This window comes from Sorex araneus, chromosome 6 (genome assembly GCF_027595985.1).
Source record: "Sorex araneus isolate mSorAra2 chromosome 6, mSorAra2.pri, whole genome shotgun sequence".
Taxonomy (NCBI): Eukaryota; Metazoa; Chordata; class Mammalia; order Eulipotyphla; family Soricidae; genus Sorex; species Sorex araneus.
The window spans coordinates 71,626,332-71,642,524 of NC_073307.1; the positions used below are offsets into that span (position 1 = coordinate 71,626,332).

General features: G+C 40.3%; 1 protein-coding gene across 1 annotated transcript in view; it reads left to right on the forward strand.

The window, feature by feature from the left end:
- LOC101554376 (dehydrogenase/reductase SDR family member 7C) overlaps window positions 1-16,193 on the forward strand; it is a 66,715-nt gene that overhangs the window by 6,852 nt on the left and 43,670 nt on the right. Inside the window, exons 4-7 of the mRNA XM_055141264.1 lie at window positions 2,199-2,334; window positions 4,028-4,163; window positions 6,579-6,690; window positions 9,813-9,916. Coding sequence (XP_054997239.1) covers window positions 2,199-2,334; window positions 4,028-4,163; window positions 6,579-6,690; window positions 9,813-9,916 — 488 coding nt within the window. The remainder of the gene's footprint in view (window positions 1-2,198; window positions 2,335-4,027; window positions 4,164-6,578; window positions 6,691-9,812; window positions 9,917-16,193) is intronic.

Consider the following 16,193-nt stretch of genomic DNA (forward strand, 5'->3'; position numbering starts at 1 on the left):
AGTTACAGATTTATACACTTTTGTGCTTATACTTCCCTCATACAAAGTTTGGGAACCCATCCCTTCACCAGTGCCCATTCTCCACCACCCGTAAACCCAGTGTCCCTCCCACCCTCCCCAATCCCATCTCCCCCCCACCCCACCCTGCCACTGTGGCAAGGCATTCCCTTCTGTTTTCTCTCTCTAATTAGCTGTTGTGGTTTGCAATAAAGGTGTTGAGTGGCCGCTGTGCTCAGTCTCTAGCCCTCATTCAGCCCGCAACTCCCTTCCTCCACATGGCCTTCGACTACAATGTAGTTGGTGATCGCTTCTCTGAGTTGACCTTTCCCCGGAACGTGAAGGCCTGCTACTTTTTTTTTTAGTTTCTTTTCACCCCCTTTGTTGCATGTTTATTTGTATGCTTTCAGTGGCTAGCACTATAAAGTCAACATAATTAATGCTTTATGCTTTATGCTTTTTATGCTTTAAATTCCTATGTGACTTTTTGATTCCTACGTGCCTTTTTGATTCCTATGTACCTTTGTGAGCTATTATAGATGGATTCTATGGTACTATATGTCTTAGGGTGGGGGTGCTCCCACATGGTGCCCAGGCCAGTCCTAGTTATGCATTGCCAGCTTTGTTCAATGTGAGGGCCAGAGGCTATGGAGATGCTTGGCTGCTGGGGGCCACCAGCATCACCCTGTAGGTGCTCATCGACCTCCAGGACTCTGCCTGGCCATACTTGGGATGTTATGTGGAACTGAGATTGATCCTGAGATCCATCCCAATGTGCATGCCAAGCATGCCCCCTAGCTATACATGTCCTGGCTCCCAGCATAGTATTTTAATCCTTCTCCCTGGCTGTAGTAGTAGTAATAGTTTTGTTATTACAGATTTACACAGTCAACAGGTGCTTATACTTATCAGAGCTTATCATTTTTCTCTGGTTTACTATATTTCCTTACAACTCATTTTCCTTTTAGATTTGGTGTTTTGTTGTTGCAATTTAAACTTGAAAAGATTTTTTTTTTCCACGTTGGCCCACACCTGGCAGTTCTGCAGGGTATCCCTAGCAGTGCTTAGGGAACAAGGCCTGAGTCCCAGCAGGTAGAGCAGGCACTCATGCCATGTCTCTGACCCTGAGGCAGGCAAGAGGATCTCCCAATCTCTCTTCTATGGGGCACATATGCGGAGATGTTGATTCCTTTAGCCACTGAGACCTTTTTTTTTTAAAGCTTTTTTAAAAAAGCTTTTTTTCTTTTTTTTTTTTTTAAAGCTTTTTCTTTTGTTTTTATCTATTTATTTATTTATTTTTTTAGTTTTTGGTTTTTGGGTCACACCTGGCGATGCACAGGGGTTACTCCTGTCTCTGCACTCAGGAATTACTCCTGGCGGTGCTCAGGGGACCATATGGGATGCTGGGATTTGAACCCGGGTCGGCCGCGTGCAAGGCAAACGCCCTACCCGCTATGCTATCACTCCAGCCCCCCCAAAATAGTTTTCATGTATGACAGGCACAATATGAAAGATATTGGCAACACTGATTGAAGTTCTTTCAGTGGAGCTCTTTTCTTATTGGTAAGCACTCCCAGGATTTATTTGTAGTGCACTTCATTTTCTTATTGTTTTTTCATTTTGTAATATTTCTGTCATTATTTTGAGCCTCCCAGGCAGTGCTCAGGAGGCCTGGGGTCCTCTGTAGGGAAACTCGGCCAACTGGGCTAAGTAGTAGAATGCTAGGGCCTGGACGTGTGCCATTGCCCAGGTCTCGTGTGCTGGCAGCCACCAGGGCACACCTGGTGATGATGGGAGGCAGAGTGTCATGTAGTACTAAGGATTGAATTTGGGTCCCCATTCCTGCAAAACATTTGCTCCTGGCCCCTAGCCCCTATTTCATTCTCGCACGATCTTTCAGTTCAGCATAATATTTTAGATTTTTAGTTTCCTTTCCGCAGCTGTTGTGAATGAGACGTTTGTGGTCAGTCTGTTACAACTGATGTATTTTATTATTTAAAATGTTATAGCCTGGAGATAGGCTCATTGTTAGAGTGATTGCTTTGCATATGTGAAGCCTTGAATTTGATCTCTGGCACCAAACTGAGGGGAAAAAAGTATTTACTCAAATACTTTTAACCTCTTATCTCTTTAACTTTTTAAAAAATTACATTCTCTTTTGGAAATTATGAGGGAAAATTATTTTTCTTATTTTATTCCAGGTGATCTTGGTTGAACTGTGTCCCACTGGACTACAGCGATCTTTCTTTGATGAGGATGACCTGAATACTATTTCTGAGGGAGACAGTGTGTATGCCTTCCAGACCTCTCTGCCACCTGTCCAGGAGATAACTGCAGGTGCAATAGTGTTTTTCATAATTTTACTTGGATTTTATGTATATGCATTTGAGAGAATTTCATTAGGCATATTTAAAGCATTAAGCATAGTTTTAATATTTAGAATGGTTGGGCTTATTTTCTGTGGAAATATATTTGACATATAAGTATTTGTTATAAAAACTTATTCTACTGTTCCAGGGGTTCTCAAAACCCTCAAGATTATCAGAATCAGTTGGAGGGCTCGTGAAGGATTTCTTCATCCCCTTCTCTACTTAAAAGTTTCTGGCTCAGTAGGCAGGACATGGGTCCCAAGAATTTGTATGTCTTACAATTTTCTAGATGATGCTAATGATACTGGTTCTGAACCCCTCTTTGAGAATTACTATTCAGAATAGGTTCTGCAAGATACATCGCTCAGTAGCAGGGCACTTGCATTATGTGTCTTAGCGCTGGGTTCTGTCCATGGCACCACAAAAACAAACAACGGTGTAGAAAAGGTGCTGAGGTCATCTTTATCTTCCTCAGTCTTACAGTTCAGTGTGTACCTGAGCAAAATTTTTACAAATTGGACAAGTAAATAGTCAAAACAATTATTGAATGAGTTTTGCTAATAGTCTTACTTTCTCTTGTTTGATTTTTCTAAACTTTTAAACATGTCTGTATTAGCCTGTCAAGAAGGGATCTTATTTAGAAGTTGCTGTGCCTGTGGTAACATATACCCCGGATGAATAAAGGCCATTCCTCAGTCAGGTGCAGTCTCTGGGAACAAGAATGGTTGTTCAGAGTCTATAGAAAAACTGGGCATGGAATCTGGAACAGGACATTGTCTGGTCTCAGTTAAGTTATAACATCATGAAACAAATTCCAATTTCAAAGTCTGTCATGGAGGATACATCAGTGCCTTCAAAGTCAACATTTAGAAATTTTTGAAGATTCATGATATATAATTCCTTTGCTTTCTCAGTGGAAAGATTCTTATCATTTCTCTATACTTCTTATGTTGGTATTCTAAGATAGTGGATCCTTTGGTCTGTGATCAAAGCTTATAAGCAATCAAAATAATATAGGAATATTTTTCAAATTGGTATTGTAAAGTGTTTATTAAAATCCCTTTCCTTTGGCCAGGCCTTGAGCATGTCTTGCATGGACAGAGCCCAGAAACACGTTGTTCCCTAAGCACTGCCCCATGCCTGGGTAACCCTGTGACCACAAGTCCCTGCAACATCGCACCTTTGTGCAGTTGCATTGACTTGCCTGCCCATTGGCCAAGAATATCCATAAGGTACTCGCCCAAGCCAAATGAACAAATAAAACATTTTGTTTCCATCTATTATTTTAAAATCATTGGTTGACCACAATGAAAAATTCACTATTGTGAATTGCTAGATTTATACCATCTAGCAACTGGCATATTTCCCTAAAGTGATCTAGCATTTCCCAGTAGTAGTAAATAGATGCCTGTGAGAAAGGACTAAAGAAATCAGGATTCTTGGGACTGGAATGATAGCACAGCAGGTAGGGCATTTGCCTTGTACTCGGCGACCTGAGTTTGATTCCCAGCATCCCATATGTCCCCCGAGTAATTCCTGAGTGCATGAGCCAGGAGTAATCCCTGTGCATCACCAGGTGTGAATAAAAAAAAAAAAAGAAATCAGGATTCTAAATAGTAAAAACAGTTTCTTTGTAAATGCAAATGTTATTTTCTCTCCAGTTCAACCATCTGGTCTACCTGTCTCCCCGAGCATGGTCGCCTGTGAAGGTCAGCAGTTATCCATGCCTATCTATAACAAGAACAAGGTGCTAATTCTCTTCTGTAACCTGGTGGGGTCAGGGCAACTGGCTACCAGGTATGTTTAATTCACACTTCTTTTTAAGTTTTTTTGATTTTTAGATAAGTATGTGCTTGGAATTTTGCCTAGAATAATGCTAATTTGAGTAAAAATTAAATACCTATTTTCAAGGCCTATCAACTAAATGTGGGATGTAGGATACTTTATGATTATGAATATCAGAATGACTAATCATCCTTAAATTAACATTAAAAGTTTTGCTATTAATTTAAGTATAAATTATCATTATCCTCAATGCTATAATTTTATACTGTGTTATAAGTCTTGGGCAGTGCAGTAAGAGAAGAATAAACAAACTGACTGTAAGAAAAGAGAAGGTGAAGCTTTCACTGTTTGCAGATTATATTGTCTGCCCAGAGAATCAGGAACTGTAAGGAGATTACTTGAAAGAATTTTGGAAAGTTATGGGTTACATAACAAATGTGCAAAACAGATGGTTTACTTATGTAGTCTAAAAATCCTTAAAAGATATAACTCCAAGCAAGTATTTTATATAATCCTTTTGCAGGAGTGCTCAGAGGTTGGAGCCATTTCCATCACCACTGAGGGTTTACTCCTTGCGCTGTGCTCCAGGGATCACGCCTAGTGCTGCTCAGGGACCATCTGTGTGATGGGAACTTGCTTACAAGCCAAGCACTTTACTCCCCATATTACCTCTTGGGCCCAGTCAAAGCACTTTATATTGGTAAAATATTTATAAAATTTATCTAGAATAAAAAACTGGGAAGAATAGCCAGAAATATTGAAAGAAGGAAAAAAGAGGAAAGGGAATTATTCAGTGAAAATAGAAAAGAAATTGTAATTATTAAAGTGTTATGATATAGCAGAGGACTATACAATTAAGCCAATGAGACATAATAGCCAAAATAAACATTATATGATAAAAAATGACATGATCTATAAATAAGCCTCATTTAATTTTTTTAAATAGTATATAATCATTTCTTATTCCTCTCTTAAATTCACATGTGTAGGATCTAGATTAAGCACTTAATATACAAGATTATAAAATAACTTAAAGGTGATATAGGGGAATTTTCTGTCTTTGGAAGAGTGGCTGTTTTATTTATTTTTTATTTTTGGGTTGTACACTTGTGTTCACGGATCACTAGTGGTAGTGTTTGAGGGACCATCTGTGGTGCAGGGGATCAAGCCAGATGGAGAGAAGGGCCGTCTTCACGCAAGGCAAGCACCGCGACCCCTGTACTACCTCCAAGACAAGGGACCATGAAGGAAAAGGACAATCCTTAAGAAACACTTATACTTTAAACTAAATGAAAATTTGAAAGATAAAGCACAAAACTTTACATGATGTAATAAGTAATCATATGAAACATAGTTCTCTGGGTCAGGGAAATAGCTCCAAAGGCTTTTTTCTTGTTTTTCCTGCTGGGGGCATGAGAATCCCCAGTATTGCACGAGCTTTGAGTAGTGCCTGACACCACCAGGTATGCCCCTGGCCAAAACAACAACAAAAATTTTGAGAACTAGCTCTCAGATAGTGATAAAAATACTCCTTTAGTAACGTGTTATAGAGATGAGTAGTAGATTAGGAAGAAATATAAGAATAAGATGAAATATTGAACTTTTTGTGTGTTTTATTCAGATATCTAGGTGTATGTGTCATTTTAAACATGAATTAATTAAAAGTTGAAAGAATGCTGAATATTTATAATAATAGAGATAATTATTAGATAATATAATGTATTATAGATATTAATAATATTATATGTTATTAGGAATAATATCCTATTATTTATCAAATCTATCCATTATTTCAGTGGATCTATGGTGCCCTTGCCTTTTCAAACATATTGCTTTCATACTTGTATTTGAGCAAGGTTTGTTCAACAGTTTTGTATTTTTACCTTATTGATTACTTTGACAAACTCTATGTGGTCTGGTCATGGAACAGTCAGTGGTCAGTGATTTGCCCATTCTTATCTAAAGGGAGAGCTGAAACTGATAGCCACATCCTTTGTTCGTGGCACTTCAAATTGACTCTAGTTTGGGGTTTAGAATACATTCCCAGTTATGAGACTGTTCAGAATGCACAAAAGCATCAGTTCTCAACTGGATGGCATTCTGTGGCTTTTTCCTTCTGAGTATTCCTCTGGCCCCAGGTTTTCTAGTCTGCTTTCTCTTGAAAGGAAGAGAGTTTCTAAGCCAGCTAGTCATTTGGGGCCATTTATTGTCATCACAATGTCTCACTTTGGTTTTATGTCAGTGGGCTTTTGTTTACACTAAAATGCCTTTCTTTACAGTGAGGTTCTCTGATGGGAAATTTTGTTGTGCTTGTTGCTTAATTTCTAGCCAGTGGAGTGAGTCCAGGAGTTAATGAAACACTCATGACTGTCAGGTATCGCTGGCTTTTTATCTGCTGAAACATCTTGATTTCCTTGAACTTTTCAGATTTGGTCCACCTTTCCTGGTAAGGGAAGACAGAGCCATCTCTTGGGGCCAGCTCCAACAGTGCATCCTTAGCAAGGTCCATCCTCTCATGAAGAGTAAGGCCTCTGTACAGGTGAATGTTTGTGTGCAGGGAGTGCCCCGGGCGGTAGGTAGGTGAATGGTGGGGAAGGGAATAGGGACCTAAGGATAGTTCAGGAGAGAATTTGAAGTTAAAGAGCTCTGGAGACAGTACAAAGGAGTGGGCTCATGTGGGAAGTTCTAATCAGTCCCTAGCCCCAGGTGTCGCCTATAACCCCTGTGGCTCCCAAGTCACACTGGGAAGACACTGATATAAAAAAAGAAAATTACTGTTAATGAGACTGTTTTCATTGTTGTATAACATTTATATCATCGTATAAAATAGCTTTGATTTCCTTGTTATGTACAAGGAAATAACAATTTAATGGTCTATGCTGTTCACTCTTTGCATAAATTAAAATATATGTGACTTTCATGTCTACCTAGCACAGAACATGTTGAATTTTTTTAGCATCAGGTTCTTTTAAGCTCCCCCTCCCAGCCCAAGTTTTGTTTTAGGAAGAATTTTTCACTAGAAGGTGAACCAAATTTATTTTCTAGGTCATTTCCTCGCAAGCAATTGTTTTCCTTCCTGCCCACAAAAAACCATACATTCAATTCACGTTTTACACCAACTAACATTCTGCTGAAGTCCTTCTGTACATGCGTTTCAGCTTTACCTGTAAAGGAATTGCTTTTTTAACTGCCTCCGAATCCAAGATTAGAAACTATCACTTTTCTTCACTGGGTCAGGATTTCTAGTAATATTCTCCAAGCCTGTGCTCCTGATTATTGAAAGTGGATGAAACTTCTGCCATGGGAGCATTTAACTTAGCTGACCTCATTTTAGTATTAAATTTGTATGTATATTTGCCTTTTCCCTTTTAAAGCCATTTAAAATAAATTTTTACATGTGTTTGTGTGTGTATGGGTGTGTGGTATAGCGGGGTACTAGGGATTGAGGACAGAGCCTCATTTATGGCAAAGCAAGTACCACTGAGTTATGTGACAAAATCTCATTTTAATTTAAGTAACCTAGTCAGACAGTGGTGCTTGCAACCTCTAACTTGACTATGGATGCTGTTTATATATATGTTAATGTATGAACATGACTCTGTAAAGCTAATATTTCCTGAATGGTTATGAAAGTTTTCAGTTTAGCTCACATATTTACTTTATAACTTTAATACTATATGATATAATGCCTCACTATGATGGCAATTTAGAAAGAGCATATTTAGAATCAAACATTGAACTGATTAAAAATAGTGAACATAGCAAGATTTTAAAAAAATTTTCCTAGTCAAAAGAGATTACAGAAAATAAACATCATATAAAACTGACTTGCTGTACAGAATAAATTGCATGAATTGCAAACAAGGTATTTATCATTGCCAGGACATGTTTTTGGTATCACATCTTGCAGTGCCTGGGGATTACTAACAACTCTGTGCTGGGGGTTGCTCCTGGCAGTTCGTAGGAGAGAGTGTCATGCTGAGAATCCACCTCACTCCTCCAGGAAACAAAGAATGCACTTTAGTCTGTTAAGCTATCTCTACACCCTTATCAGGTTTTTTTGTTTTGTTTTGTTTTGTTTAGGAGAATGCTTGCCTTTTTGTTCTGCCAAACTTTGGAAAGAATTTTATTTTCCTTCTAACTACATTCAGTAATAGGTTATCAGTAATCATTTTAAAAACTATTTTATTGACATGACTGGGCTGGAGCCATAGCACAGCGGGCAGGACATTTGCCTTGCACATGGCCGACCCGGGTTCGATTCCTCTGTCCCTCTCAGAGAGCCCGGCAAGCTACTGAGAGTATCCCGCCCGCACGGCAGAGCCTGGCAAGCTCCCCGTGGCGTATTTGCTATGCCAAAAGCAGTAACAGCAAGTTTCACAATGGAATCGTTACTGTGCCCTCTCGACCAAATCGATGAGCAACGGGATGACAGTGATACAGTGACAGTGACTATTCCATTGATGTGTTTTTTACTTTCAAATTATTTATTATTTGATTTTGTTTTTTCAGCCACGCTCAGTTATGTTTCAGAGCAATTCCTGGTTTGTTGCTCAGGGCCCCGTATGTTGTGCCAGAGATCGAACCTGGTCCTCCCGCACATAGAGCATGTACTCTGATTCATTGATCTATCACTCATCCCTGATATATATTTAATTGTTATGAATATGTATAATATATTAAAAATTTGTTCTTAAGTATAATTAATCATATTAAAAATTTTATAATTAATGCCACTGTGGTTCCAAATTTTTATCAGCTCCACAAAAACTCTACTTCATTAAACAATTCCCATTTTCCTATCATCTATCCTGTGATAATGTTTATCTTCTTATCCCTATAAACTTTCTTATTATCAGTACTCCACAGAAGCCAAATCATAGTATTTGCCCTAATGTGTCTTGTTTATTTCACAAATGGAAGTGTTTAAAAGATTCATATTATTCATGTTATAGCATATGTGAGAATGTTCTTTATTGTTAAGACTGAATAATATTCAGCTATGTATATTCCATATTTGATTTTTCTCTTCATTTGTTAATGTATTCTTGGATAGTATCCACTTTATGACTATTGTGAATAATGTCATTGAAACTCACTTCTACTTTAGAAAATTGAAATGTGAAATTGAAATTAAATTGAAATTTAATTAAATTATACATCTTACATTAAAAATATGGCTAATATCTCTTTATATAGACTTTTAAAGTATGTACATATTCAGCATTGGTAAGTAAAATGTGTGCTAATTGCCTTATTTGGGGAATTTATAAGATAGTAATAATCATCTTAATGAAGTAAGTTACATATTAACATGACTCTATCAACATCTACTTTAATTTTTTGATATTAAAGACACTTTTTATGTTTTGTAAAGTATTATTGTGTTAAAAGGTTTATCTCCTAAGCAATATTGTTTCTCTTCTAAGCAATAACCTTCTGTTTCTAGGTATTTAATACTATTAAGGGATGTTAAAATTAGCAATGAAAATCACATTTTTGAACCATTTGCTTGCCCTTAATAGTTTAATTTAGGATGGTGGCGGGCTCAAGTGTACAGCACATGCCCCTGCCAGTGTGTGCAAGGGCGAGACTTGACCCCCATTAGTCTAATACAACTAGCATGCATTATGACTGCTTCTTCTGGTTTTGTCTTGGCAGAACCTAGGGTCACTGTTCTCCATTCGGGTTGTGGGCCTCTCTGTGCCTTGTAGCTACTTGTCTCCACAGGATAAACGACCACTGTATCACTGGGCAGTTGACAGGTAATAGAACATTCAAGATATGGTAAAGGAATAAATGTAATCTTGACTCCTTTGTGGCTATCATTTCATTATAATCTTAGCTATTCTTGAACACTAACCTCCCTAATAAATTAAATATATCAGCCTTGTGTCTATAATGCTTCTGCTCTCATTGGAATGGGTATTTGAGAGGTATTTTGATAGAGAGGTCTTTTCAAAGATGAGGGGACCCTGAGATTCTGAGAGACTAAGTAACTTGCTTGTACTTACACAGAGAGTTAATGGCTGAGAGTTTGAATTTGATCCCAGGTCAATCTCACCTAAAATCCCAAATTCATACAAATAGGTCATGCTACTGAATTCAATCTGAATGTGTCCTTTAGGGTAAAAAGTCTATTACAGAACCTTTGTCCCACAGCATAGAAAATTGTGAACTGTGCCCAAGGAATAAAGCCAGTGTGGTCAACTCTCTGGTGGCTTTGACTTCCTTATGGACTGTATTGTTGGGAGTTTCTACCTAAGTACTGCTTTTGCTCTGTCCCATCGATTTTTGGCAATTTTTTTCCTCATTATAATTAGTCTCATGGAATATTTTTATTTCTGCCTTGATTTCCTCTTTGATCCAGCTGCTATAAAGCAGCATGTTGCTCAGTGTCCAGGTGTTATACTATCCTGGAGGTGTTCTATGTGCACTAGAAAAGAATATGTACTCAGACTTTTGAGGATGGAAAGCCCTATGTAAGTCCATTAGTCACAATTCTAGTTCCTCAATTAGGACTCTGTGTCTCTAGTGATACCCTGTGTATTGGCTTCCCTCTTTGTATCTCCAGCGGTGACTCAGGGCTGTTGAAGCCTTTTACTACTATATGTTTATATCCATGATTTTCTAGTTCTGTGAGCAAAAGCCTTCAAACTTTGCTGACCTGACGTGATGCGCATATGTTGATCAGAGTTAGTATACTTTGGTCTGTGGTTATCTTGAGCAGTACTATGCATCTCCTTCTCTAATTACTCTTTTAAGACGGAATACAGTTTGTCTGCTGTAAGTATGGCATTCCAAGCTTTTTTTGTTTTCCATCAGGAATATTATTGATATGAAGGCTTGTGTTGCAATTTTATCCTGTAGGGTTGTTTGGTTTATATAAGTGTCCTTTCAATAGTTCATTCAGGTTTGGTTACGACAAATGTCACCAACTCTTGTTTGAGAATATTTTTATTGCTCCCTCCCATCTAAATGAGAGCTTTGTTGGGTTCAACAGAATTGGGATCGGGGATCCTCTGCCCATATCCCCCTACTTCAGACAACTCAGCAGTCATGTCCAAAAGCCACTCTGGATGGCTCCAGATAATCCTGTCATTGCCCACGATTCAGAGTCGCATGTCCTTCCCTCCTGGAAGGGAGCATAACATGACACTCATCATTACCACGACTCCAGACCTAGCACCAGGCTGTTTCATTTGGAGCGCTCTGGAGTGGGGTGGGTGAGATCTATCCCTGCCCCAAGGGACCCAGCCCCGGCAGCTGAAAGCCTCCAGAACTCAACTGCTGCCATGCTCATGGCTGCTCTCCACATGCTCTGGCTGAGCCTCAGCCACGAGTGAACCTATTCTTGGACCGCGTGGCCACATTTGCAGCCGTGCAGCAATCATACTTCACACCACCCAAACTCCAAGACTACTGCACCACATTTGATGTGGTTCAAACAAAGTGGGAGGCAACCAACCTTAGAGGGAAATATTTTTTTTTTCACAAATACATATGTATGTATGTGTGTGTATGTGTGTATAAGCACACGAGGCTCAACCTTTAACATGTTAGTGATTTCTTATAAAAGGGCTTAATGATCCCTGGGTGAAATACAGCAATCTTCACATTCTTTTCTCTAAGGAAACGTTTTTGTAGCATTTTCAGCGGTTTTTCATAACAAATAATACAAAATAAATTATTTTGGTTCTGCTTTGAGATAGGGGTTGGGATTCATGATAGAAACATTCGAAATATGGTGGTGCGAAGGTGTAATAATGGTGGTGGGATTGGTGTTTGAATATTAAATGTAATCAAATATTGTGAACTACTTTGTAAAATAAAAAAATTTTAAAAAGTAAATGAGGGCTTTGCTAGGTAGTGGCTTATAGGTTGAAAGTTTCTCTCATTCAGTAATTTGAATATATAACTTCACTCTTTTCCCACTTGTACCATTTTGTGTGGGGGATCTTTTGTGATTCTTATGTTATTTTCCCTTATTTTTAAGGTTCTTTTATTACTGCTTTTAGAAGTTTGTCTCTCTCTTTGGTGTTTGCATTTTGATCCTTATGTGTCTTGGTGTTGTTCTGTATGGATCTATTTGCTTGGTACTCTTTTGGCCTCTTGTATCTGCACAGTTGCCCTCTGCTGAGAATGGGAAAGTTCCCAGATAATCTCTCTCCCACACTCTGTCTTCCTCTTTCCCTTTTTCTTCAACCTCTGCTATTCCTACAATTTGGAGATTATTCTTCCAGTCTTTGGGCTGGGGATAGTGCAGCGCCAGGGTCATAGTGCATGGATCTGGGTGAGTGGTTAGACCGACTTGAGCTGGGCCAGTACCTGGCATTGGGGCAGGATCTCTGCTCCAGGCATCAGGATCAGGTCCCTGGGCTGCCCCTTGTGTGGATGCATGGGCTTTCAGGCTGGGGAGGGTGCAGGTCTGGTCCACAGAGTCTGGGTGGGCCCACAGGTCTGGTCCTCACCATCAGGGTGAGAATTTAGTGACTTGAACAGGAGCCATTGCTTTGTCCGAGGGACATGGTGGATGGTGCTGGGCAGCAGGGTCACTACTGAGGGATGCCCTGTGTGTGGTGGCTGCGCTGGCTTTCAGGCTGGGGGCCGGGGGTGTCGGTCCAGGTCTGTAGTACATCACCACTGGTAGAGGTTAGAATGGCTTAAACTGGGGCAGCGCCTGGCATAGGGGCAGTACCAGTGGTGCAAGACTGTAGGCTTAGGTCCCTGGGCTTCCCCTTTTGTGACTGCATAGGGCTTTTAGGTCTCTTGGCTTCATGAGTCTGACCATGAGGCTTTCAGCTTGGGTAGATGCAGTGCAAGCGACTAGGTTAGAGTTTTGAGTGAGTTCAACTGGGGCTACTACCTGGCATAGAGCTGAGTCAACCACATAAGGCTCCTAGATCAGGTCTCTGGTGTTTCCTTTGAATGCCTACATGGGCTTGAGACCTGGGAGGGCACCGTAGAGCATGCACCTCAGTAGAGGTTAGAGAGGATTGAGCTGGGGCCTGTGCCTGGCAGAGGGGTGGAATCAGTGGTGTAGGGCTTCGGGGCCGGATCCCTGGGCTTCCTTTTATGTGGTGTGAGTTTTCAACAGGGTGCAGATTCTGCTCCCACATTGCATGAATTTCGGTTAGAGGTTACAGTGACTGGGCATAGGATAGGGTCAACTTCCTGATTTGCAGGATCAGGTCCCTGGGTTTTCCTTTTTGTGGTTGCACAGGTCTTAAGACTGGGGACAGTTTTCAGTTAATACTTACTGTTACTCTACTAGTTCCTGGTTTGTAAGATGTCATATGGAAGGTCTATTGTGATTCCTATGTTGTTTCCTTTGTATTTGAGGGTTTTCTTCTCCCTTGCTGCTATAAGTAGTCTGTCTTTGTCTTTTGATTTTTATCATTTTGATTACTTTGATTACACAAGTGTTGGTAGTGTTTTGTTGTGTCCATTTATTTGGTACCCTTTGGTCCTCTAGAATCTGTTCAAGAGCCTCTCAACAGATCAGGAAAATTTTCAATTAATATTTTATCACTAGCAATTTTCCCCCTTTTCCTTTTTCCTCTCCTTCTAGTATTCCTATGATTAGAAAGTTATTCCTCTTGCTATTTTCTATCATGAACCTTACGTTCTTTTCCATTGATTTACTACTCTTTTCTTTTTTCACTTCATTGTTGATAATGGTTATTACTTTGTCTTCAGTATCACTGGTAAAGTCCTCTTTATGTTGAATTCTGTTGTGGTGACTTGTTACTATATTTTTTAACTTTCAATTTTTCATTTCAATTTTCAATTCTGTATGTATGAAATTTTGATACCCTGGATCAGTTCATCTTTGAGTTTTTGAATTTCTCTTCTAGTAAGTTGCTTTATTCCCATAGCCATTTTGAAGCATTGATTTGAATTCCTCATCAAAGAGTTTTGAGGGTTTATTTGAACTTGATTGATTTGCCAGGACTTCTGTCCCTGTTTGGTAGAGCAATGAAATCTTTTTTTTCACCATTGTTCATTTTTTTTTTCTCTCTCTCTCTCTTTTTTTTTTAAATTGAATCACCATGAGAACAGTTACCGGGCTTTCAGGATCAAGTCTCAGTCATACTATGATCAAACACCCATCCCTTCACCATTGCACATGTTCCACCACCAAGAACCCCAGTATACCACCCTCCCACTCCCCCACTGCCTGTGTGGCAGATAATTTTTACTTTACTCTCTCTTTACTTTGATTACATTCAATTTTTGACAGAAAACCCGCTATTATAATTTGGAGTTTCCCCCCCAACAATCAGACCTGCCGAAATGGCATCATTAGATCATATGTTTTCTATTGTTGATAACAAAGAGCATATAATGTTGCACAGCTGCAAAAGCGGCCGCCCAGTTTTGGGATTCTGGTATTTTAGTAATTAAGCCCAGAGATATTTTTGCCAGCAGGCGCTGCATTCCAAGATTGGTTTGTGTGCCTCTGGAATCATGGCTGTTCAGGAGCGTTGGAGATGTTCATGGGTGGCTGCTCGGGGTCTCATTTGGGTGGGGAGCAGAGCCGTTTCTGCCTCCCCCTTTGTGAGATTCCCCATGTGTCCCATCACTGCAAGCTCCTACCTCTCTATCCAGTTGGCTCTGAAAGGTGGTGGTCGCCATGCTGCCGCAAAGGGAAAAGGCCGAGGGACAAAAACCCTTCCCCTCCCGGGGCTGCACAGGGCTGTAGCTTAGTTCACAGTCCAGGAATATATCTGCCAGCAGCCATTGTGTTCCGAGATTGGTTTGTGTGTCTCTGGGATAATGGCTGCTCAGGGGTGGCGGAGCCGTTCCTGAGTGGCTTTTTGTATATCAGGAAAGGTCAGGTTTGGAGAAAGTTCCCGTCCCACATACTGGAGCCATGTTAGAAGCTCAGTGTCGCTGGAACTCCATCTGGAGAAGGTGGGGACGCTGCACCTTCTTCATCTGGCACCCCAGTGTTGTTGGCTTGGTCTGGGGTCCGGAGCATTCTCTGGCTTGCAGTGCCCACTGGCCCGGATTCTTCACTGCTGGCTGCTGTGGCAAGATGGCGCCAGGGGCTCACCATTGTTCTTAAATGTTTGTGGGTGCTATGATTTGAGTTAGAGATTCCCAGATATCTGAGATCAGATCTGATTTGATCTTTTTCAGAAAGTGGCTAAACCTTATAATCTGTTCATCTAACAATGTCTGTGCCCTTAGGATGCTATTTCTCTGGTCATGCAGTTGAATCACTGTCACTGTCATCCCATTGTTCATCGATTGCTTGAGCGGGCACCAGTAACATCTTCACTCGTCCCTGTCATGTGCTAGTGTAGCCCAATAGTGTCTGCTCGCTCCAGGAACATGAAGTGCATGTTATTGTTATAGTTACTGTTTTTTGGCATATCAATGACATCACAGATAGCTTGCCAGTTGAATATCTAGTATTTCTCTTTGCATAGCAGATCATTATAGACAGATATATTTGAGGAAAGCAACACCCAAGAACCCTTAGATTTGGTAAGGCTCTGGTGGGGCTGAAGCGGTGGAATTCTCAGCAGGACACATCATCCACACAGTTTTGATTTGAGACGAGGTTGACAGGGGGTCTCCTTCGAGCCAGGGGACCCAGAAACAGGTCACATGAACTTGATTTTTTCCTTTAACTCACATAACTTCCTTTTCTGCACATATCTTTCAAAAATATTGATCTGTACTTGTTTGAAAACGAACTAACAAATGTGCCTCCTTCACCAGAGGTAGTTTGAGAAGTACTAGGGCGGAATCTAGTACACAGCAAGTTGCACTTGCTAAAGATAGATAGCCCTGCCTTGTGGCTGTCGCAACCTCCCACCACCCCACCCTTCCTTTATAAAATAGTGGCCTCGTCAGCAGCCTCCAGGACTACACTTGATGCTATGGATGTGCTATGGATGGGGTAAGATGAAATAGTGCTGTGCCAGGGATTCGGCTCAGGACCTTGCACATACAGAGCATGTACTCCACCCCTTCCAACTAGCTGGTTCTGACTGTAGTCCTTAGGGCATACCCTGTTTGGAAGATATC